At 38.4% G+C, this 26322-nt stretch overlaps 1 protein-coding gene across 4 annotated transcripts in view; it reads left to right on the top strand.

Annotated features, from left to right (window-relative positions):
- The first annotated feature begins 1790 nt into the window (after positions 1-1790).
- ABCB4 (ATP binding cassette subfamily B member 4) overlaps positions 1791-26322 on the top strand; it is a 72152-nt gene continuing 47620 nt past the window's right edge. Inside the window, exons 1-10 of one of the 4 annotated variants that reach the window (XM_019749762.2) lie at positions 1791-2122; positions 2280-2362; positions 6305-6359; positions 9555-9705; positions 15921-15978; positions 17026-17217; positions 18312-18483; positions 20209-20333; positions 22868-23039; positions 25135-25248. In XM_019749762.2, coding sequence (XP_019605321.2) covers positions 2286-2362; positions 6305-6359; positions 9555-9705; positions 15921-15978; positions 17026-17217; positions 18312-18483; positions 20209-20333; positions 22868-23039; positions 25135-25248 — 1116 coding nt within the window. In that variant the 5' untranslated portion in view covers positions 1791-2122; positions 2280-2285. Of the gene's footprint in view, positions 2123-2279; positions 2363-6304; positions 6360-9554; positions 9706-15920; positions 15979-17025; positions 17218-18311; positions 18484-20208; positions 20334-22867; positions 23040-25134; positions 25249-26322 lie in introns of those variants that run through there. The other 3 variants (XM_019749761.2, XM_074340681.1, XM_019749763.2) reach the window with 3 other exon arrangements.

The following is a 26322-nucleotide window of genomic DNA, read 5'->3' as shown; positions in this document are numbered from 1 at the left end:
CAAAAGTTAAGATTTAAGCAGATAGAACTAATGGAACAAGTAGGAAAAGTAAGATAACAGAGTGGTAAAAGGGCATTAATTCTACATCAATGAGAACAAAGCAGAAGTATCTGAATATCCTACCACAAAGAGAAAGTTGAGATTTCTTACAACATGTCATCGAGAAATCTAGTTTATCATAGTGGCTTTAATATGGTTTTTGAATGAATGAATAACCACATGGATGCACCAGGTAGGGTTGTTTCACTGTTGTCAAACAGATAGAAAAGGAGCCCTTGGAATTGGCGCTAACACTGGGAAACACACACCATCACGTAGGTGTGACTCCTGTCTCCACAAGCACCATCTTGCCTGATATTCTTACTTGTGCCCTCAGAGCACTTCTTACAGGGACAGCTTTGTGAACTGACACAGAAAGACAGGCAAACACGTCTTATTCCTGGGTGTTTTTGTTCGTGTTTGTTTTGAGTTCAGAAGCTTCCTACTTCCTCACGTATGTGCCTTTTTTCGCCCCCAAGATTTATTTTGGGGGAGATGGCTGCAAAGGCTGTCATCTACCTATAGGATACTGAGTTTTATAATGTCCTCCAGTCATCACCAAGCTTTCTTTCAAATTAAACAATTCCAATTGCTTTAGTCCCAGAGTATCTTCAAATAGTGATCCGACCACCGGTTAGACTTGTGAAGAGGAGGAATCCTGATTGGTTGAAGAAGAGAATCCTCATGGTTATGGTAGACTGGATAAGGAGAAAAACATTTTGAGGAAAAATACTTAAGTAAATTGATTTCTATCACATAATTCCAGAACATGCCATAGTTTCAATCAACTCCCAGTAGAGTCTTCAAGTCCAGTTCTGCCTAGCTCAAGGTAACAACAGGCGGAGCAGATGGAGCTAAGAGGCACATTTAAGAATGGCAGCACCGCTTACTCCTATTCCAGCCTTTCCTCAATAGCCTCTTCAGATCTTTTAACTGTAATTGCAGTGCCTCCTATGTGCTGGGCACTTTATCCACGTTACGTCTAATGCTAATAACACCGCTGTTTTATGGTTTCAGAGACTGAATCAAGAATCAAACTGAGCAAGGCCAGAGAGCTAGGAAATGGCAGAGGTAAGATTCATACCAGGGTCTGCCCAACACCACCTCCTCTTATACCATGCTCTGCTTGGTGACTAATTGCTCCCGGGTTTAGACCCTTCCTTTTCCAAAGCCTGCAGAGAAATTAATCAGAAGGGATAAGAAAACTGTACAGGAGACCCAAGTGGGTGCTAGGTTTAGAGACTATTTAATATAGGGAGAAGTCCAAGATCAGAGCAAGGACCCAGGGGAGGGCACTGGAGGCCGGACTCTGGTCCTGCTGATGCAGCCCGAGGCGGGTCTTCATAAGGTCTCTGGGCATCTTGTAAAAAACGCGGGTTTTGACTCAGGCGATCTCTAAAGTGCCCTTAGCCCTAAAGGTCTGTCTAAGTATTAAATAGGCACTGACAGCGTTCCTCTTCCCCAAGGACCCTAGCATGTTTGTTCCGGGGCCTGGTTAGCCCCCACCATCCCTGCAGCTAGTTGGGTTCGGTGCCACCGGGACCAGACCTGGGGATGCAGAAGTGGGAATCGAGTCTAGTGCTCTCTTGATTGTCGAGCCTCCAAAAAACGGTCTCCGTAGGGGTTTAAAAAGAAAACTGAGAGCCGAGGAAGTGTGACAGTCACTTTTGGAGGCTCGGGTGGCCCGCAGGCGAATCTCTCCGAGCACCCGTGTCACCAGGCTGATCGCGGGCTTATCGCCCACAGCTGGCGCTGCCGGGCCCGGGCTGGCGCCTCGCCCGGGTGGGCGGTGGCCGTGCCGGGCGCCCCCTCCGGCGAGGACGGCATTCTGGTCCCCTCACCCGCGCCCGGCCCCAGAGCAAGCGCGGCGGGCGGCGGGAGCTGCTCCTGCCGGCCGGGGCCTTCGCCCTGGCGGCTGCGGGAGGCGTCGCTGGGGCCCGACGCGCGCGGGGGGCGGGGGCGAAGCCGCGCGAGCAAAGTCCAGGCCCCTCGGTCGCAGCGCCCGGCGCTCCCAGCGGCTCGGCCAGAGACGTCCGAGGTCCGAGGTGAGGGAGGTCCCCGAGCGCCGGGAAACCACGGGACGGTGAGCGCGTGGTGGGGACAGCGGAACCTCCACCCGGAGCCCCGGGCCCCGCGAGCTGTGCGCACGCCTCGGACCCCTCGGGCGGCCCTGCGAGGCTGGTTGTCCTCCCTGGGCTGGGGCAGGTGCACTTGGACCTGAAGCTGTGGTTTCTCCCTAGGCTGAGATGGATCTTGAGGCGGGAAAGAACGGAACTGTCGGACGGCCCGCGAGAGCAGAAGGTGATCTTGGACGGAACAGCAGGTACATGACCAGGCACCTCTTTTCCGTTATATGCGAAGCAGCGGGGCCAAATTAGGCCTCGGAAAGAAGCTGAGAAAATCTGTTTGATGCCTGTGGCCTTTGTTTTGGAGCTTCTTTGGAGGGTCTTGTTTGAGGTTCTGACCTTTCTCAAGGAATGTTGCTGAGGCCCCTTTAGCAACAGGCTCGGGAACGAGAGGCTGTCTTTGAAAGTGCTCGCTTCCCTTTGTGCGGGGTGACTCGATGAATATCTGTGTTGTATAACATTCCTTGCATTATATAACTCAAAACTTTTACAAATAACTTTCATAAACATCACATGATTTTTCATACTTATAGAGCATCAGACATCTGCTGATGGTTGTGCTTTTAGAACAAGGGTAGTGAAGCAAAAACTCCCTCCTTCCCCTCCTTATTCCTCTTCCTCCTTGTGTTACTCCCTCCCCCTCCTCCCAGCGCCAGGCCCGTGCCGTATTTCTCCTCTCTCCGCGGTGATGTGGAGAGGGGGCCCTAGGGCACCTTAATTCTTCCGCACCCTGCGCTTCCAAATCAGTTTACGTTCAAATGCAAGGGGGAAACATCAGCGCTTCCTTTGCTTGCTCGTCTTTCTCCCCGCGGTGGCTCTTTGGTTTCCGGGGGCCCTTGTGAAGGCACGGTACAGGCCTTAGTAAGAACAGAAATGACCCGTCAATACTGTGTTGTCTTTGTTTCCTCTTTTACTGTGGGAATAGTGAATCATTTTCGCCTTTAGCCTCGAAGAGTTTATGAGGCTGTTATGGTCTCTGAGTTCATACCAGGCCATCCAGAACTAATTGACCTGTGTCATCAAGTGATCACGCAGGGGGACACATTTATCAAGTTCTCCAGTGTGTCCTCAAGCTGCAAGGGGCCTGGTTAGCCAACTGAAATATGCCTATCTGATGATTAAACCGAACCATTCTTTTAGTCTGTTAACTTACTCATACAGTGATATTGCTCTGTTCTTTCCAAATACTATGGCTCTCATTCATAGAAAATTTAGTTTGCCATATAGAATTGGAAAACTGATGGATGGTAGTATTTGTACCAGGAAGATGTGGTATTCATCAGCTGGGATTGACTGTGAAGCTATAAATAGATGGCATTTTCAGGAGGAAGGCTATTTATTGCCCTGGCTGAACATTTGATGAGTGTACAAAGGAGCTATCCCTGCAAAAAAGGCAGTAACACTCCAGAACCTAAGGAAGTTCTCAGAAGTGGAGCTCCCAGCCTGTGTTGGAAAGAAGAAAACATTTCAAAAGAGAAATACAGTATGTTAAGAATACGTAAGATTATGAAATTAAATGTAATGAGACTAATTTTTTTTATAAAAAGCAGACCAAAGCTTATATGTTCAAAGGAAGTGAGACTCACTTCAGTTACCGGGGACAAACGGAGAGTTGGTTATATGCTTACTCCAATCCTGCTGCTATTGCCTGTGGCACATTCTTTTGGACATATTTGGTGACAGATTTTATGTCCTTTGATTTTAGCAAATATTCTAAATAATTTAAAATCAAGTTTAATGAGTAAAACTTTATCACCTACCTGGAAATTTAAGCTAAATTAAGAAAAGAATCTCTGCCCTCCTGGAGTATGGCAGACAGACATAAATAGTACACATACTAAATAAGTAAACTACTCAAATGTTAGAGGGTAATGAATGCTATGGGAAAACATTAATCAAAGCAAAGGAAGTTAGGAGTGCAAGGAGTAAGTAGTTTGCAATTTTAAATAAGATGGTTAAGGTAGGTCTTATTGAGACGGCAATATTTGAGCTCAGGTGTGAAAGAAATGAGAGGAGAGAGCTGTGTGGGTATCTGAAGGGAGAGCATTCCTGGCAGAGATAACTGACAATGTAAAGACCCTGCAATGGGAAAATGTTTAGTGTGTTCACAGAAGAACAGAGAGGCCAGGGTGGCTGGAGCAGAGCGAGCAGGCATGGAAGTGAGAAGGGTGGTCAGAGAGGCAACAAGGAAACAGATCCTGTAGGGCCCCCGAGGCCAATGTACGGTTTTGGCTTTTATTCTGAGAGAAATGGAAATGATTGTAGGCCCTTGAGCAGAGAAGTAGCACGATATAACTTGAGTTTTTAAATGATTACTCTAGCAGTTGTGTTGAGGACAGACTACAGTGGGCATAAATGGAAGTAGGGAGACCTGGACTATTGGGATAACAATAAAAGGGTGAGCAGTGATTGAATTCTAGATGTATTTTCAATGTAGAGCAAACAGGATTTCCTGACACCACTCCTCATAATCCTTCAGAAGAGTGGACTTTACTATTTTTAAATCAATATGTATCTTTTTAGCAAAAGAAGAATTTACAGTGGTTCCTCCCCCACTCCCCTATCCATGGGGAATCTGTTCCAAGACCCCCCTGTGGATGCCTAAAACCTCAAATAGTACAGAACTGTACATATACTTTGTTTTTTTCCCTATACATATAAACTTATGATCAAATTTAATTTGTAAAATGGGCACAGTAAGAGGTTAACAACCATACTACTAATAAAATAGAATAATTATAATAATATACTATAATAAAAGTTATGTGAATATTTCTTGTTCTCTTTCTCGGTCAAAATATCTTATTGTACAGTGCTCACCTTTCCTCTTCCTGTGAGAATGAGAATGTGAGATGGTAAATTGACTTATTAAGTCGAGAACGTTTACCTTTTCACTTAAAGAAAGCACTTTATGGCTTCTCTTTGGCATGTACAAAATGTCAGCATCATGACTCTTGTGCTTTGGGGCCATTATTAAATAAATTAAGGGTGACTTGAACACAAGCACGTGATGCTATGACTGTCGGTCTGATAACTGAGACAGCTGCTAAGTGACTAACAGGTGGGTAGCATCTAGAGTGTGGATGTGCTGGACAAAAGGATGATTCATGTCCTGGATGGGACGCAGTGTGAGATTGCATCACAATATTCAGAACGGCACGCAATTAAAAACTTACGAATTGCTTATTTCTGGAATTTTCTATTTAATATTTTCAGACCACCGTTGACTGTGGGTAACTGAAACAGTGGAAAGTGAAACCGTGGATAAGGGGGGACTGTAATTGATTTGGCAGACATTATTAACATATTCATCTTCCCTCTGTGTGTGAGCTCTGTCAGGTGACCGTTTCTCATTTATCCAAATATCCTTGTAGTACCTTGGACAGTTACCTCAGTTACTCGGTGATTGCCTTGCAGTATTTGTTAAACTGGATAATTTTGACAGTTTGTGGACATTGCTGTTTTATATATGAGGTCTGACAATTAAGTTTGTGAACTTGTTGCAACAATGTTGCTAACCTTTTCTGATATCAGAGGGATTATTCATTATGAATTTGTACCAACTGGACAAACAGTTAACCAAGTTTACTGTTTGGAAGTGCTGAAAAGGCTGCGTGAAAAAGTTAGAGGACCTGAACTTTTTGCCCACAATTCATGGCTCTTGCATCACAATGCACCAGCTCACATAGCAGTGAAGGAGTTTTTAGTCAGGAAGCAAAAAACTGTATTGGAACACCCTCCCTACTCACCTGACCTGGCCCCCAATGACTTCTTTCTTTACCCGAAGGTAAAGGAAATATTGAAAAGATGACATTTTAATGACATTCAGGACATCAATGGCAATACGATGACAGCTCTGATGGACATTGCAGGAAAAGAGTTCCAAAATTGCTTTGAAGGGTGGACTAGGCGCTGGTGTCAGTGCATAGCTTCCCAAGGGGAGTATTTAGAAGGTGACCATAGTGATATTCAGCAATGAGGTATGTAGCACTTTTTCTAGGATGAGTTCGCGAACTTAATTGTCTGACCTCGAATGAAAATATGATAATAGTTGAATATGATAACTACTTAAATTAATATTAATTGACTGGGAAACATTTTGTAATAGCTTCAAATTCAAACAATTATATTTTTCACAGCAACCAAGAGAAGAAAAAGATGAAGAAAGTGAATTTGATTGGACCATTAACATTGGTAAGCTGTGAAATAATAAATGTGAATAATTCTTTCCTTCATTCAAATTTGCTGTCTTGAATCAATAGTTATACAACCAGTACTTTAAGATTGTCTACACACAGTGATAGATTTTCTCTGCTGCACCTGTGCTGTCTTAGGTCGGTTGGTTCATTGTAGTCACGGTCCACATTCTCCCGGTGGATGATAAAAGAGATAGGGATAGGCTGGCTATGAAACAGAGCAGAGCTAACTGGTGTACAGGGAAATTGAAAATACGGCTTGTGTTTGTAGCATCAGACAAATAACCAATTTCAGAAAAATGCATCTCTGCATTTGTTTCACAAAAACTCCACATATTTAGCTTAAAATAAGCTTGCATATAAAGAAAGTGATTGTTAACTATAGACATTTTAAAACAGTTAAGAAATCTGTGTTCACATTTGGCTTCCAAGAGAATTGATTAAATATGGAGTAACGATTAGAGACTTAGTATACGTTCAACACAATTCTCAGGGGCTTTCTGCTCGCACAAGCCAAACTAACATATTTTTGGAAGAAATTTTATCTGTTTTTCATTTGTAATACGTCTCAGAGAGGGGGCCCAGGAAAGTGCTTGCCTACTTTGGGGAAGTATGATGTGTTTCAAACTATGATAGCCATTATTCAACAGCAAAGAAGTTGGTATTGAGTGGCATGTCAGCTGAAATCTTCAGCTTAAGTCAATGGGCAAAAAGACACCAAAATATCCTAGGTCTCAAATATCGCTGCAGATTTCTCATATCACCACAAAGCCCCTATTCATTCCCTTCTCCCTTATTCTTCTGATGTTTTTGTTTAAAAGTCTCAGTAAGCGTTTGTTTTCTTTAATTTAGTGCTTTAGAGAATACATTATAAAACTAAATATGGTTTTAATGCACAGATTTTAAATTGTCTCCTACAGAAAATAAAATACCACAAATCTTAAAGTAAAAGCATGGAAAATTTCATTTGAATTTAAAAGTTAAATTTAAATTAAATTTAACTGTAATCTTTTACAGACCCTAAGTAGATTATTTTTTTTGTGCTGAAAGAGGTTCAGGACAAAACTGTACTCTTTTTTTTGTTGTTGTTTCCTATTCCTCTCTTTTTTATTTTTCAGTTATAGGTGACATACAATGTTATATTAGTTTCAGGTGTACACCATAGTGATTAGACATTTATAAAACTGTACTCTAATGAAAGTTAGAAATGCATTGTTTTGTTGAAAATCACTGAAAACAAATCTAGCTTTACTTAAGATGTTGCTGTGAAATTCATCTAATTTTAAATTTAAGCTTAGAGACAATAAAATTTTATTTAAGTAGTTTGAAAAGCATTTAAAATGTTCCTCAATTTCATGTAAATGTTCCGTAAAGAGAACATTACATGATGACCTGGTCCTGAACTTGTAGCCATAGCTGAGAGACCCTACTGCTCTATTTCCCATCCCCAGGAGCCGCTAAATTGAACCTTGGGGACACCAGTGCCTTTTATAGCAGTTTTAAGGAGGCTTCACCATATGTTCTTGACTTTACCTGCTCCCCTTATTTCATTCCAAGCTCCACCTGGCTTCTGACCCTTTGTCTCTTTTGGCACTCTTGATTGCCCTGTGTGTTTGATGGTGGAATTTGCCCTTCTCATACTGAACTTCTGGAATTCTCTGAGGACAGTTTGCACACATCCCCCCCCCACCCACCATGTGTGTCTGACCTCAGCCTGACCTGGCGTATTGACCACGTCTGACTCAGCTTGAGCTCTCAGGGACCCCACACCGTCAAGTCTGACTCATCACCCATTCTCCTGATGCCTGTTCCTTGTCCCCAAAAGGGGGTTGAGGTGGGGTGAAGAAAACAGGTAGAGGGGAAAGATAAAAAAGAGGGGCGAGATGCACGGAACAGAGGGGAAGGTATAGAAATGGAAAAATAAGATAACTAAGATGTAGTCTGGAAGAAGAGGAAAGAAGAACAAAGAGAGAGCCATAGAACAGTCAATCAGAATGGGGAGAAAAAGTGAGACATTGGAGAAGACTAAAAAGACAGTGAGGGAAAAGTCTCTGTTGTATTATGACGCTGGTCTGTTGTATTATGACTCTTGGGTGTTGTGCACCTCACTGTGGCAGCTGGTGTCCCCCTCTAAGTGACAATACTAAGTACATTTTACATGGATAGTACTAAGATAAGGCCAAGATCCCTGGTGTGGCCCATGAGGCCTTTTCCACCTCTGCCTAAGGTCATCTCCCACACTTTGTACTGAGCACTTCAGGAATCCCACTGTGTGGAGTTACTTGGGCAGTTTGTGTTATTTCTAGTCACCTTGCTGCTCTAAGCCTAAATATCCCCCATTTCCTCTGCATTCCCCAGTTCATCTTCAGCTAACTCCCGCTGTCCTTCAAGATCCTGCAACCAGCATCGTCTCCATGAGCAGAACTTCCCTGAAGGACAGATAGGCACTCCATAATGCTTGTTACACTTCACTACTGGGCTGCCTTCTAAAACCTTGTAAAATGATCCTGGCCTCAAAGCTTATAGGGTCTGTTTCTCCTCTATTTGTCATTCTCCATCTGAAATATTCTGAATGTCATTTTAAAGGATGTGATGTGTGCATACCTAATGTCTACTCCTAGCTGTTGTTGTTGTTGTTGTTGTTGTTGTTTTTAATTGGGGAATATTGGGGAACAGTGTGTTTTTCCAGGACCCATCAGCTCCATGTCAAGTCGTTGTTTTTCAATCTAATTGTGGAGGGCTCAGCTCACTGGCCCATGTGGGAATCGAGCCAGCTTCCTTGGTGTTATGAACACTGCACTCTAACCACTGAGCAAACTGGCCACCCAAACTCCTAGCAGTTCTTGATTTACTACCTCAGGAGCTCTGGAAGATCAAACAATGTTTCTTAGTAGAACAAAGTCTTTATCTGCAATCATTATATGGCAATCATTATATTGCAATCATTCAATCAAATAAGATACTAATTAAACAGAGTCATACTGATTTCTTCACAGAATACAAAATAAGTAGAATCATGAAGTTAATCTGTCAATGTTTTAGATCAAAATTCTTTTTCTTCCCTAATACGTTTATTTGCAACTATTACCAATGTATTGACCTTACATGAAGATCAAAGAACATATAATTGTGAAAAAGAGAAATTCTTTCCCACAAGGTAATATAAGTATTATTTTGTTTCTCCTTTTTTCAGTTTCGGTACTCTGATTGGCAGGATAAATTATTTATGTCCCTGGGCACAATCATGGCCATTGCTCACGGATCAGGTCTCCCCCTCATGATGATAGTATTTGGAGAAATGACTGACAGATTTGTTATTACTGCTGGAAACTTCTCTTTTCCAGGTAAGCATTTCTCTACATTTTGTTAATGCCCAGTAATCCTTTCACCGCTAAAAGATTAGAAACTGATTTTGCTATTTATCGTGTACTTGTTTAGTGATGTAGACATGTGCGTGACTGCAGATATCACAGAAGAAATTGTAAAATTCTCAGATAATTCCTCAAATACTCATTTAAATTTCAAGAAATAGGTGTATGCTGTTTGCCAGGGTAAGGAAATATACAGAACGCTTTGCCTCTAAATAAAGAAGGGAAGTCTCTCTACTTGAGGACAGTGAAACTGTGACAGTGGAACTGTAACAGTATCTATGCAGTGATTACTGGCAAATTTCAAAATATGCCAGTTAGCATGCCAGTGCTTCTTAGCTGTGCTCAGCTTGTAGATCTGTTTCTGGTTTTCTTTTTTCCTCTCCCCACCTTTTTTGTTAAAGTCATAGCCGTTTCATGTCTCTAATTTTTGGAACTTGATATAACACTTTACCAAAGATGAATGGATTCAATATGAGAATGATGTTCTTTGAAATGCACCCAAAGGACTATAGTTACTGAAGGTCCAAAGGAGTCCCATAAGCTAATGCCATCTAAAGAGGAGCTGTGGCCAAATTCCACAGAGAAAGGAGGAGTTGCATGCTTTCTATCTACCAAGCCTGAGGCTTACTTCCTCCCCAGACTTCTTGTGGACACTAAACTGGAGAAGATTGAGTGGCACTTTGTTGGTACACAAATGCTGAAATATAAGGAAACAATACCAATAAAAAATACCAATGCAGCTTTCATAGCAGAAAACTTGAGAAAAAGTGGACCCTATCATTTAGATAATATTCAGTAAGAGTTTTCAATATTCACTGACTGAGAAGTACATATTTTGTTAGCATTGTAGCACTTAAGTGCAATTACCTGAGAGAATACGATTTCATGATTTATACAATAGGGTCTGTTTACATGAAAATTGATAAACATAAATGCCTTTTAGAAATCAAAAGTGTCCTTTGAATAGAAAAAAAACTACAAAAAGAGTTTATTTATTCTCAAGTACTATTGACTCTGAGAAGAACATCTTTATAAGAAAAATAACAAAAATAATAGTAATGTTTCATTGTATTTCTTATCTACTAGGTCCTCTTTCACTTAACCTTCACAAGAACAATCCTACACAGTAGGTAATATTATCCTCTGACATATAAGGAAACTGAGGCTTGGAGAGGATAAATAACTTGTCCAAAGTTACATAGTTGGTGAGGGTTAGGACAGAATTCAAATCTAGGTCTTTCATGCTCGTGACCGTATAAATACAGTATACTGCCAATGTAAATAATTGTGCATTCTCTTTTAAAACAAGGTGTTTGGGAAAGTTTGAAATGTATTACTCATGTTTAACCAGTGACCAAAACTTTAACATAAAAACCATAAAAATAAAATTGGAGTAATATACGATAGTTTAAAAAGACTTTAAGTAAATGAAGGGTAAGAATTTTCTATTTGTTTTCTTTTTACCTTTAGAAGATCTACAGATCTATTATGTGTTAATTTTTTATACACATAAAGTAGAATGATACTCATATTCAGACACATTCATCAAAAATTGGTTTCAATTCAGTGTTTAAAAAATCAGATTAACAGATAAATGGGTAAACAAACTGTGGTATATTATACAATGGAATATTATTCAGCCTTAAAAAAGGAAGGAAATCCTGACACATGCTACAGCATGTGTGAACCTTGAGGACATTATGTATGCTACGTGAAATAAGCCAGTCACAAAAAGACAAATGCTGTATGATTCCACTTCTATGTGTTATCTAGAGTAGTCCAATTCATAGAAACAGAAAATAGAATAGTGGTTACCAGAAACTGAGGGGAGGAGGAAATGGAGAGTGGTTTAATGCATAGAGTTTCAGTTTTGGAACATGAAAAAGTTTTGGAGATTGGTTGTACAGCAATGTAAATATACTATACTTAACACTACTGAACTATACATTAAAAAATGATTAAGATGGTAAATTGTATGTTTATGTGTATTTTATCACCGCTAAACTTTTTAAAAAATCAGATCAAAACAATGCAACATACTAATCACAGATAAGTTAGCACTTGTATCATTTTTATGCCTTGTTTTTAGAATACCAGCTTCTTTTTAACTTGTTTCTAATTACGCAACTGAATTGCTCTGAAGCTGGACGTGGCAGACAGATACCATGTGCTTTGCCCTGGGCCACATTCAATGTCTCTCTGGGGAATGGCATGAGCAAGTCACTTACAAACCTGTGTTTGCTGGAGTACTAAAGTCACCAGAGTTGCTAACTTAGTTTCAGTAGCCTCGAAATTATATGACCCTTGGTTTTCTATAGCCACATTTGTCATTAGGCCTATTGGCCATCTTGGGGGATTTGGAATGGGAAGTCCCTCTAATGTTATTAATTTCCAATGTCCACTCTTTGTTGGTTTGTAAAAGTAATAATCTCATACCTCTTTGGAGGAAACAAAATCTGTAAATGACATACTCACTCTGCATCTAGAGAGTTCATTGATATGTTTAGAGTTGTAGAGTTTAGCAATGATCATGGAGGTTGAGAAAAGACAGAGGAGTTAGCTGTACTTGGCTGAGCTGGAAGGCTCATCTCATAGAGATGATGTTTATTTAGAGTCTATTCTTCAGAATTGTTGGATTCTTGGGCAGCTAGATTTAATAGGAGCCAAATGAGAAGGGAATGTTAGAAGAAAAAATGGTTTAAATTACAAGAGGGTCTGACAATGATTTATTATGAACAGAGCCTGTCCTTGTCAACAGAATAAAGCCACTCCATGACAAGGTCATTCCCTCACAATGACTCAGTTGTGCAGAAACTATGCATAAAACATTCTGCATCCAAAACCTTAAGGGCAGAGTCAGAGGAACAGTTTTCTGCAGAGTATCATGAACTTGATATATTTTATGCCACGTCTATGTGACTGTAATAATCTAGGATATTCTATAGAGAAATGGATATACCTTGCTTGTCCTTGCATTGCCTTGAGGTTGAGAGGCGAAGACGTTTTCCCTGAGCCCCTTGTTACCTTAATTAACTGTCCATACTGCCTAACCTGCCTGGACAAATACTAGCTCTTTGTTTTGTGCTGAATATTTCCATATGACAAAAGGAGTCTTCGGCAGAATTGAGGAAGGCAGACATTGATTTATTTTGGGACTCAAAAGTGACAGCCAGGACACCGGGTGTTATGTCTTTCTAAGTAATCTTTAAGGTATAGAGTTATTATTTAGGCCCTTCACTCACTAGCTGTATGAGTGAAAGTTACTTAACCTCTATAATTCGTACTGTTCTGATCTTTGAAAGGTAATCATAGACTTACTGATAGAATTAAATGGAATGATTTATGTAGAGTGTATGGATCATAGTAAATTACCAGTAAATATTAGGGAAAACTAGCTGTAAGAACATGGAAATGAAACAACCACTCTAAAATTCTGTTTATCTATAAAATGGATGAATCCTATTGAGAGCGCTCTAAAATAAACAGGCAGGTTCAAGAATCCCCCATTTTCTTGTTATGGGAGGCATTCAGGTGGATGAGAGTGTGAGTTCTCCAGCTTCACACCTTTGAATCAAGTGGGGGTATTTTTAGAACTATTATCTCTAGACTCAGTCCGAGGTTCTAACTAATCGTCTTGGGTGGAGCCTGGGCGTCTTTATTTTTTTCAAGTTTACCATGTGATTTTCACAGGCAGATAGCATTGAGAACCCCCAAACCAGACAACTATTTGGAGATTGTTTATGAAATTGACTGAAGCATAATAGGAAGCATCTGAGAAGACCAGGTCTCCACCCTTTCCAGATCTAGAATCCCATGAGATTTTGAAATCTAGAATTCCAGATCTAGAATCCCATAACTTCTGGGAACACATCAACAAACATTTGTCTCACCTTTGTCCCCAGGCAGCAGAAACCCTTGCTTTCCGGAGGGTTCTGGAGCTCCTGACCAAGAACTGGATTGTCATTCTTGGCCTGGGACTCTGAGAAAGGAGCAGGTCAAATTTGGGATGCGCATAAATTCTTATTTCCTAGGAGGGAGTATCAATCTGAATTACAATATCCTCCTTGAGAGAATTTGAAAGTTTGAGGTAGGTGTTGGAGGAGAGTAGAACTCATTTAAGATTTCACCTGATTTCTAAGTTCAAGGAAAAAACTAGCCCTGTACCCATATAACCGGAAGTTTCCCAAGGTTTTGAACAATGATTCCTACAAATACCACAGCTTTAGGATAGCTTATCTGCCTCTAATTCCAGCAGCACAGTTCCAATTTGGCAAAGCAAAGATGCATATTTAGGAACTCAGGAAGGAAATGAGCACACAGAACTGAACCGATAAGAACAGAAGGAAAATAGGGAATGATTCCTCAAGGACCTGATAGCCAACAAAGAGCTAGATTAATAAGCAGAAACACTTTACTGGGAATATCAGTAGAAGTTACTATCCTGAGGGAAAAATTATACCTGGTAATTGATCCTGACAATACTTTAAGTTTTAAATAAATTTCAACCTTACCTCCCTTTGGAAGAAGTAAGGAGGACACAGAGCACTCAGGAAACATGACCTCTGGGTTTATTTATACATGATAAAGGAACAAAGATAGATTAGTTTCTCTCCTAGCATCATGGTAAATGGGAAATACTTACCCTGGAATGTTGTCTCAACAATGCTGTGGCAATATTTTATCCTATTATTTTGTGACTGCAGTATATGAACTATTGCCTTTTTATTTTTTCACTTTGTGTTTTTAAAAAGTGAAAAGTCATTACCACATGAATCAATCAGTATAGTATAGTGTTAGGACACTCAGCCTATTTTGAGTAAGTTACTTTATCTCTCTGCTCCTCAATTTCCTCGTCTGTAAAATGGAGATTTCTGAAACAGTCCTACCTCATAGGGTTGTTGTGAAAATTAAATGAATTACTCCACGTACAAGTTCTGACAATTAAGTTCACGAACTCATCCTAGAAAAAGTGCTACATACCTCATTGCTGAATATCACTACAGTCATGTTCGAAGTACTCCCCTTGGGAAGCTATGCATTGATGCCAGCGCCTAGTTCACCCTTCAAAGCAATTTTGGAACTCTTTTTCTGGAATGGCCATCAGAACTGTCGTTGTATTTTCCTCAATATCCTGAATGTCATCAAAATGTCTTCCTTTCAATATTTCCTTTGTCTTCAGGTAAAGAAAGAAGTCATTGAGGGCTAGGTCAGGTAATTAGGGAGGGTATTCCAATACAGTTATTTGTTTACTGGCTAAAAACTCCCTCACAGACAGTGCCGTGTGAGCTGGTGCACTGTTGTGATGCAAGAGCCAGGAATTGTTTGTGAAAAGTTCAGGTCGTCTAACTTTTTCATGCAGCCTTTTCAGCACTTCCAAATAGTCAACTTGGTTAACTGTTTGTCCAGTTGGTACGAATTCATTGTGAATAATCCTTCTGATATCAAAAAAGGTTAGCAACATCATTGCAAGAATTTCGTGAACTTAATTGTCAGACCTCGTAAAGTGTTCAAAACAGAGTCTGGCATAAAATAAATGCTTAGTAAATGCTAGTTATGAAAACCAGGAGAGGCATACTGACATTTTTATCAAATTAGCTCAAACTAATGGACAGTATATTTTCTTCTAATTAATACTGCTTTAAAACTACAAGAATACAGTTTTGCTAGTAAATAAGACATGGAATACGGGACAATCCACTGACTTGTCTTTGGGCAACTCAGTTTTCTTCCTTGTCTTTAAGTTTTCTTTCTTTACAGTGGGTGTATTTCAGCCTTTCTAGTACTTAGGTCATATGGAAGCATGTAAGGGAAAACACACATATATTAAAATAAAGTGCTTCGAGCCACTAAGACAAAAAGTGTCCCTTAAATCATGTATTTTCTGTTTGGACCATTTGTGTTTTCCTCCTCTGCCTTCTGTAGCTCCTCTCTGCTGCCTTAGGAAGCTGCTTGGCTGAAAGCACTGCACCACTAGGGTGGGGGAAGACCCTGGGAGGCTTATTCCCCCATGTGGATCCCAGATATCCTGCACCTAAACCATTGGGCTCTTTACTTGAATAAAGTGACCAGAGTACACTTGAAAAGTGAAAAGAATAGAGAAAAAAGGTTTTCAAAACCTGGCAATATCTATTAGTAGTTCAACCTTTCAAAAATGTCTTATTTTTGTTTTGTTTTGTTTTTATTTTTAGTGAATTTTACATTGTCAATGATAAATCCAGGCAGAATTCTGGAAGAAGAAATGACTAGGTAATTGGCTAATATATAAATATACTCTTTACCTTTTGTTTTGCTCTTTAACCTATTGTTATGATTTATACCACCCCCCACCCTGCCATTTAAAGTAAGTTGCATACATATGGCCCTTTACTAACAAATACTTCAGTGTGGTTCCTCAGAATAGGATATTCTCTTCATAACCACAGTACAGTTATCAACTTCAGTAAATTTAATATTGATACAATACTATGATCTACTCTACCATCTGTAATCCAATTTTGCCAGCTGGTCCCATAATGTCATTTATGGCATTCCCCCTCCTCTAATAGCCTTCTTAATAGAAATCTCAAAAGCCTGTAACATAATGTTTGTATGTTTATTTATCAATTAATGTTGCTGATATAAATGAGTAACTATTTGTATGCTGAAAAGGTTCTATCTGGAAAAAGTTTGTAAAATTATATGAAAAATTTATTTGAAAACACTGAAAAGGGATTTATTATTTTTAAAGATACTAACTTTCCTCTAATACAGTTAAGCCTTTACTCCAAATTAATTTGAATTCATGATATTTTATCATACTATTTAAAAAGATTTTCAAATTCTGCCAAATAGAAAGAGGCATTTTTTTAGTTCTATGTGTAAACAATATGAGAAAACTTACACTCAGAACCATTTCACGTGCTCAATCTTTGTATTCCTATATTTGCAATATGTGAATAGTAGTAAAAATTTTCAGTAAAAGCTATGCAGTTCTAGGATATTAATTATGAAAGAAGAATAAAATTGTATCTATTAATTGTCAATGTCAGTTTTCAATGATTCATTAACACCACTATTTGTTTTGCAGTTACCCACAAAAATTTATGTTTTCTTTGGCTGATAAGCAAGTAAATAGATTTGCTATTGTCCTCTTGTAATTTAAAAGAAAAAAATTTAATTTCTATTTGTTATAATATCCTACACAATCTTTGTGATAAGTTCAGTAAATTTATTAATTCCCAATTCTGAAAATGACTTCTGAAATATACGAATAAAGGGACATTATTTAAAAGAAACTTTCTAACTGTTTTCCAGATATGCATATTATTACTCAGGATTAGGTGCTGGAGTTCTCGTTGCTGCCTATATACAAGTTTCATTTTGGACTTTGGCAGCCGGCCGACAGATTAGGAAAATTAGGAAAGAGTTTTTTCATGCCATTCTACGACAAGAACTAGGCTGGTTTGACATCAATGACACCACTGAACTCAATACACGGCTAACAGAGTAAGTGTATTCTTAATGTCATACTTTCATAAAGAAGAAATTAACCACTGACAATGTGAAAATGTGTCATGGGAAGATTTTAAGTGAAAAAAAGTTACCAGATTAAGCATATGATACGTATTGGAAATAGACGATCTGACAGCCATTTCTAGCACTTACAGCCTATGCCACAGTGTATTTCACTCATCTGTTAGTTTTTCTCTTCAGTTATACAGTAGGTTTATTTGAGGACTGAGCTCTCACATCTTACATACTTGTTTATCTCTCATGAAGCTCATCACAGGGCCTGACAGGTGTTTACTCAATTAAGGTGGTTGAATGAATGAATAAATGATTGAAAGAATTGACAAAGAGACTTGTCTTCATAACTGTTGGCTTCACTTACTCCACAAATATTTGAGGGCCTACTATGTGCCAAGCACTATTCTAGATGTTCGTGATACACCAGTGACCAAGAGTAAGATCTCTGTCCTCTTGTTGCTTACATTCCAGCAGGGGGAGATAGATGACAAACTTTTTCTTACTGGAGATCCCGGTAACAGTGTAGTGAGCAAATGAGGTGAAAATAAAGGAAAGATCAAGGCATTTAGGACCTGGTTGGCCTCGGAAGGACTTCAGCACTCACTCTTAGTGAAATGGGCAGCCATTGCATGTTTTTGATTGAAGAGTAATCTATTCAGACTTCCAGTTTCAAATGATCACATTGGCTGCTGTATTGAGAATACAGTGGATTCAGAACAGGGCAAGTAGAAGTAAAGAGCTCTTCCCTATTACCATTGTAATGCCCTTCCTAACTTCTGCTTTTAAACAAGTTGACTCATGTTGAAAATGTTAATGCTTCTCTACTAGGATTAACGAATTTAATAGTATCAACTTTAATGATATTAACTTCTTAGGAGCATGAACTAATCCTGAATTTCTTCCTCTGTACAGTATTTAGGTGGGGAAAAATATCAGTCGAGAAGCTAAGACTCTGAAAGAGGCTTGCAGTAGTGTGAATAAGTTTTACCTGTCAATGTGTTTGTTAGATGTCTGCTTCACCTTTCTAACTGAAGACCTCCTGCCTGTAACCAATTAGGTGTGATCTTTTTTAGTGACATCTCCAAAATCAGTGAAGGAATTGGTGACAAGGTTGGAATGTTCTTTCAAGCAGTAGCCACGTTTTTTGCAGGATTCATAGTGGGGTTCATCAGAGGATGGAAGCTCACCCTTGTGATAATGGCCATCAGCCCTATCCTGGGACTCTCTGCAGCTGTTTGGGCAAAGGTGTGTGAAACTTGGGCATTTTCATATGTGGGAACCCATACATCCAAAGTTATATTTGTTGTTGTTGTTGTTGTCATTGTTGGTTTTAAGGAGGGCGCAGCTCACTGTGGCCCATGTGGGGATCGAACCGGCAACCTTGGTGTTATTAGCACCACGTTCTAACCAACTGAGCAAACCAGCCACCCCTCAAGTTATGTTTAATGTGCAGGATTCTAGTACTTGTAGTGGTGCTGATCTGTGTTAAATGTCAGTTGAAGCCACATTTAGAAGCATGTTGCTAATATGGAAGGAAGTTTAATAAGGAAGTTTATTTTTAATGTGTTTCAAAATGTTACATTTTTTGCACTGTTATTATTTCTTTGGGTAAATCTTCGGGTGTAGCAGTTTAAATTATATCTACGGTTATGTCCTTATTTAAGGCAAAACAATTTTAAAATGTAATATTCCTCCAAATGACTGTGTGAATGTAAAATATTAAATAAAGTTTGGATTTTTTCTGTTTATTTTCACTGGTCACCTTGACAGTTAAGTGGCACTCTGCCAATTTTGCCTTACAACAAAATACACATAACCTGTTCTACTTCAGCCAACGCTGCAGAGTTGACAAATTTTACTGGCAATTTTTGCTCATTCTGGGGTTGATGATTTACTTAATAAACTACTTGTATCTCTTTTATTTTGACCCTTCCTTTACCTTTCTCCTGCAATATCTTATTTAGCCATCTTATTACTTAGTAGAATGCCCAGGAGTAGATCTGGAAGTATTATTTTCATAGGAATTAAAAATCGTGACACAATAGAGGAAAGGATGGTTTTATTTTAGTTTATTTTGTAATTAGGAAAAAAAAAAATATCATAGTACAAGGTCAGACAATTAAGTTCGCGAACTCATCCTAGAAAATGTGTTACACACCTCACTGCTGAATATCACTATGGTCACCTTCAAAGTACTCCCGTTGGGAAGCTATGCACTGATACCAGTACCTAGTCCACCTTTCAAAGCAATTTTGGAACTCTTTTTTGGAATGGCCATCAGAGCTGTCGTCGTATTACCCTTGATATAATGAATGTCATCAAAATGTCTTCCTTTCAACATTTCCTTTATCTTCGGGTAAAGAAAGAAATCATTGGGGGTCATATCAGGTGAATAGGGAGGGTGTTCCAATACAATTATTTGTTTACTGGCTAAAAACTCCCTCACAGACAGTGCCATGTGAGCTAGTGCACTGTCGTGATGCAAGAGCCATGAATTGCTGGCGAAAAGTTCAGGTCGTCTAACTTTTCACGCAGCCTTTTCAGCACTTCCAAATGGTAAACTTGGTTAACTGTTTGTCCAGTTGGTACAAATTCATAATGAATAATCCCTCTGGTATCAAAAAAAGGTTAGCAACATCTTTACAACAAGTTTGCGAACTTACTTGTCAGACCTCATAGATGTGGAACTCAAACAGTTCCCAAAAATGCTTTTTAGAGAGTTATGTGTAGCTTTCCTTTCCTTGACTACTCTTGGGGGGACAGGCATCTCATATGAGGGTCGATGAGATCTAGCCTGTGTGGGGGTAGAAGGAGCCATTGGATCTGGTACAGTGAGTGTTGTTTGCTTCATGATTTCAATATTTGGTAAAGGACAGGATTTGGGGGAAAAAAGTAACTTTAAGGGTTGATCAGACTGTCTTTTAACTTTTCTCCCCATATAAAAGTCATGAATATTTCTCTTCTGTCCAGATACTCTCTGCATTTAGTGACAAAGAACTAGCAGCATATGCGAAAGCTGGCGCTGTGGCAGAAGAGGCTCTGGGTGCCATCCGGACCGTGATAGCTTTTGGGGGCCAGGACAAAGAGCTGGAAAGGTCAGGAAGGTTCTTTGTCCACTGGTTCAAAGAACCCACTTTTACATTTTGTTGCTCATTCTTTTGTGGTATGTGTTCACTATTTTCCTTTTCCTACCATTAAAACCTCCCCCAGAAAAGATAGGCACCCTATACTGATGGCTAGAGTTCAATGTCAGACTTTAACACAGGGTTCTTACCCTTTACATTTCATGGACTCCTTTGGCAGTCTGATGAGGCCTGTGGACTTCCTTCTTAGAATAATGATTTCACATACATAAAACAAATCCATTGGATTGCCAAGGAAACAAGTAATATTGAAGTTCAGTTACCAAAATATTTTTAAATTGTGATACAGCAAATATATCTCTCTTATGTTAACATATTAAATAATAAAAGCTAACTATTGGTCTTATAGCTACTGTAATTCCAAAGTAGGGATGTGGGTAAAAGATATTTGAATATATTTGCATCAGTTGTAACATGATGTGAAAATGATCTGGGGTTTCTATGGGCAACAAAGTCGGAGGTACTGTTAATACTACAGAGGTTTGTTGCCTGCATTGATAATGAAAGGAAATGCTAAATTTCAATCAGAAGTTAGTGAAAATAAGTATGTAATCTTTTCCCCATTCAAGTTCCTTGACCTCAGATCCCAAGTCAAGTACCACTGCTCTAAAGAAACTTGATACACAAAAATCTAAGTGCCAGAACAAAGCCCACTGGTAAAGCCTACTCCTTCCACTTTACATAAATGCCCCCAACCAGTTTACTTAAAATAATAACATCCCTAATATAGTCAAAGTATAATTCTGTGTGAAGTATTTTCTTTTGCTATTCTATGGAACTCCTGATCCTGACACCTCTTTGAAATAGAAACTCTTGGAAATTCTCCCGCATGAAAACCAAAGTTTTCCTAATTTCCTCCATTTCATTTTCTATTTTTCTCTTCTTTAAGCCCTCTTCAAAACCCCCATGTGCCTGGTTCTCTAACTTCTCCCTTTTTCTCTCTTACTGCTGCTTCCTGTACACAATAGCCCACACAGACCACACTAACCCTCACTTGGACCTCAGGATGTGAGTGTAATCAGTGCCGCTCCATTAGCTGCAGTAAGCAAGCCGCCTAAGCGAAGGTAATTACAGCATGTCCACCACTGTCACCGGAGCCTTGCATCACGTTGGGGCCGATGTAAATCTCCCTGCAAATGCCTTGAGGCCCAGCCCGGGACTAATCCTAGTGAGGGCCGGCATGCTGTTTGTCTCCCCCAGAGACTCGGCTCTGCTAAATGCGTGCAGAGCCCAACAGTGAGGAAAGTACACTGAAGAGTTGGGTTCTTCAATTAAAAAGACAAACTTTTTGGTGGCAGCAGACATTCTTTACAAACTGATACATGATCAACATCTCATTTGGTTAAACGGAAAAAAAAAAAAGGATGTTGTTTGTTTTATGTTAGAAACAGAAATACCTATTTTATATGGTATTTTCCCAACATCTCATTGTGTATCCATTGGATTTTTTTCCTGAATTTAGGGAGCCTAATTAAATTTTGCACACTCTCTGTGTTTAATGTGGAAAGATAGATTTAGTTTAAATTGATGTAAAAAACATGGTAATTTAACAGAACCATTGTAGACATTGGTACCTTCGTATCAAATCCTAGAAGACAGTAATATGAATTTTAATTACTTTTCAAAAATATGATAGTAGAATAAGCAATATTCAGAAAGAGGTTGAATTCTAAAACAATAATAGCAATAATAATAGCAATAGGCATTATCAGGTTTTGCCAACTATGTGCCAGCGCTGTACTAGCTACTTTCTATAAGTATCTGTCAGCCTCACAATTATCTTGCAAGGTAGGCATTAACTTCATTTTACAGATGATGAAACTAAAATCTAGAAAGACTGAGTAAGAACCCATATCCCACAAGTAGTGACCACTTTATAATCTTGTATCCTGGCTTGACCGTTGAAGGTCAACCTAATACAAAAAACTAAAATGAAACAAAGCAAAAACAAAAACAAAAACCAAACACCCACGCTTAAGTACAAGACCATGTAAAATTCCTGTCCCTCACCCCATGGGGCAATAGTGAAAGGATTTTCTTTTCTCTAGAGAAGAGAAATTGAACTGTGTTAAGAATCTAACTATTTTAAGAGTCCTGAATAGTATTAACATTTTGGTGCCATTCTTGATTGGCTTAGTTTCTCTCCTTCTACCTTGACCTTGATTTGTGATATGATACTGGCCATGAAGGTGATGATGAAGCTCTTCCAAATCCCAGGGGTGAGTTCAGTTCTGGAACAGCTACAGGAACTTTGGTTGTATTGGTGAGGACCAAGGGGGTGGGTCCAGGCCAGTAAAGAGAAGGCCCAAATTGGTTCTAGTCCTGGCTGATCCCAAAATGGTTCAGTTCCCTGAAAGCTGGGTCTCCCCAGGGGTTTCTTACTTTGATGGCTTTGTTCCTTAAACCTCTAACTATACAGGAGGTTAATGTGGCTCAGATTGTGGATTGATTTCTTATTATAACATTTTCCCCTCATTTTCTGATAGGTATCAGAAACATCTAGAAAATGCCAAAAAGATTGGAATTAAAAAAGCTATTTCAGCAAACATTTCCATGGGCATTGCTTTCCTGTTAATATATGGATCATATGCACTGGCCTTCTGGTACGGATCTACTCTAGTTATATCAAAAGAATACACTCTTGGAAATGCAATGACAGTGAGTACTTTTCCTAATATTTATGAAGAATCTGAAAATATTGTTTATCCATCTTCTTTTTCTTTACTTTCATATTCCTCCTTTTTGAAGGATGAGCCATGATTGTAGTATCTTTCCTTTTGGTAAATCTTTGCTCTGTCCTGTGGGCAGAGTTGGCCTTCTCGAATACACAAGGCATAATTATGAGTGTGGGCAAGAAAACAGCATGTTGTAAGACCAATTAAAAAAATGGATATAACGTATAAAAGAAAATAAAAATTGAATGAACTTATGAGTGAACAAATATGGATTGGAGCCATCCTCATTCTGCCCTTGAGTTTCATTATAGAAGAAAGTAAAAAGATTATTCTAGATAGGTCATAGTGTGAGAGAATGTTAAATTTACGTAATATAAAACATCAGCTCTCTGAAATAGAAGATGAAAAGTTATTTCAGTTTGTTTTTGTTTTTCAAAATGAAAATAGCTTTATTTTATGATTATAGAAACAAAATATACTATTTATAAAAAGGATTAGAGTACAATATTTTAAAAATTAGGAGTTACTTGGAATTACTTGTAGTCTAATAATCCATATACATTTAATGATAACTTTTGGTATATATCTTCCAGATCATTTTCTATACATACACGTGTTTTTTTCTTTCAAAAGTGGGATTGTATTATGCATTGCATTTTGTAACCTTGTTTATAAACTAGCAATATTTTGAGACCATTTTTTCCATGTCAGTGACAATCGGAACAACATGTAACCATTCAAATAGCAATTTTTTAAAACCTGCACTTCCTTATCTTTCTAAACAGAAGGTAATGAACACAATTTGGCCCTTTGCTGATGACTTAGAACCATTATGAAAATTAATCACTTCAAAATGTTTTCTAGAGTAGTATCTTCAGACTGCATTGAGGTGTTGAGGGCTATTTGGCTGGATGATGTTTCATAATTGCTATGTCTTTTTTTTCTTCTTCGTATTGTGGTCTCTCTGGTTATCAGTTTGGAAGCTCTCAACCTTTCTTCACTTCCTTGCTTGCTAAATTTAATGAAAAAGGGAGATTGAATCCTGACTTTACCATTCACCTTTTGTAACGAGTGTCTCCTCTCTGGCCTAGTCTCCTTGTTTGTGGTATGTGGACAGTGACATGTCCACAGCAGGACTGGAGAGGGATATCTATGACGCAGGGAGCCCAGCAACGCCCTATGCATAAAGCCTCTAGTGCATTAAGTTTATAACATCTATTTGGGTAGAGACTTTTTTGCTATCTTACTGGTTCTTATCTGTATTGCAGATAGTGGATAGATAATATGAGGGATATTTGAGTTCTGGGTACGTGAAGTGTTATTGCTACTGTCTTCTGAGAAAAGCCGAACTATGTATAGAAGCTTCACTATGCCCAGAGAGAAAGGGGTAATTTCTCTTCACTTATGCTTTCCTCAGTTAAATATGCAAATAAGCAGGATTCTTGAAGCTATAGTCTTGCCTTTTCTATATCATTGTATTTTCCTAGTGAACAATCATATGAAGGGAAATGTGTTAAGTTTTATATACTATAGTACAGAATAATTGTGTAAAGGAATTATTAATCAGTGCACACAGGTGTGATTTATTGTTTTATAATGTATGAAGTGTTACCTTTTATATTGAAAGTCATATCAAAATATGTATATAAAATGGTACTTTTTAAGGAAAATTCCATTGGGTCAAAATCTATCATGTTTCGTCTTGAACATTCTGTGTAATTCAATGCAGTTAGAGAAAATCATATAGGACTGATAATAATACTGATGGAAAATGCTTCCCTGTGGTGGCATTAGCTTCAGAGTAAAAAAAATAGGTTTGAAAATCTTTCCGATTCTGTATAAGTTCAGGAGAAAACAACAGATAGTTTGCCAAGCTAGACAAAAAAATGTTTTTGAGGTTGAAGAAACCCATTTGAGCAATGAAATGCTGTAGTAACCTTGTAAATTTTGCTCTTTGAAAAAAAATAATAATAAGGGGTAAACCTAAACTCAATCTTTTGTATACTGTGTTTCAAACAAACCATATTTAAGATAATATGAATGGGACTTACAACTTTTCCTCCTGTTCTTTTGCTCAGGTCTTTTTCTCAATCCTGATCGGAGCTTTCAGTGTTGGACAGGCTGCTCCATGTATTGATGCTTTTGCCAATGCAAGAGGAGCAGCATGTGTGATCTTTGATATTATAGATAATGTGAGTTATTTATTATTTTAATGCTGAAAAAGTCTCTGGGGCTTGGCTTTAGGTTAAATGTGGCTTTAGGTTAAATATCATGTGAAAATTAATTATATTAAATTAACAATCTCTTCTTAATAAGGAATGAAATAAAATGCCTCTTATTAATATTTCTAAAAGTTTCCCTTTAAAAAATATAATAACATTGATCTCATTTTGGAAAAGTACATATGCACTAGTGTTCTTAGTAGAGTTCAGAGCTAAGATGTTTGTCTTCCTAGTTTTTCTCCCTTTCTCTTTCATTTTGTAGCCAGACTGAGAATATCATGATTTCTATACAGGATGAATGAGTGGAAAAATTATTGTTGGGACCAAAATTGACAGTATGTTTTGCTGTGGGTTGCCCCCTTCAAAAAAAAATTGATCACTGCATGTTTGATATGACTTTGAATCAACTAAATTGAATAAGTTGTACTGACTGCAGTGAAATAAATAAAATAGTTTTGACATACGAAAGTATGCCATTGTGTGTATACAGATAAAATGCAAAGACAAAAGTGAAGTTTGATCGTTTAATCCAAGCAATTCTTCCTGTTTCATTGATCAAAGTCATGAGAAAATTGCTCAGCTTCTGAATATATTGAACATTTACATTGTTACTAAATAATTTGCTCTAACCAATTCTTCAGTCAGTCCTCTCAACCCAATCCACTACATTTATTATTTAGGAATATGCTAATTTTCACTAAATGCTGAAATATCAATTATAGTATTTTTTTGTTATTATACTTGTGTAAACATGCATATCTGACCATTTAAAATATTTATAAGGATATGCCAAAATCTTAAAGTGAAATATTCTGCAAAATGCAATGAATATATTCTTTTAAGGAAATGCCTGTTTTCTGAGAATGAATATTTCCTTAAACACACACACACACACACACACACACACACACACACACACACAATATCTTTACCTTGGGTTCTGTCTCATGTGAGAGAGATTACGTCATTCCAGGTCTTATTTTTGGGATTTGTTGAATCATATTCCTTAAAAATGCAATTGTTCGTTCTGTGATGGAATAGTCA

The sequence above is a fragment of the Rhinolophus sinicus genome, linkage group LG09 (genome assembly GCF_036562045.2).
Source record: "Rhinolophus sinicus isolate RSC01 linkage group LG09, ASM3656204v1, whole genome shotgun sequence".
Classification (NCBI taxonomy): Eukaryota; Metazoa; Chordata; class Mammalia; order Chiroptera; family Rhinolophidae; genus Rhinolophus; species Rhinolophus sinicus.
Note: the sequence above shows the minus strand (reverse complement) of the source record. Positions and strands in the feature narration are given on the sequence as shown.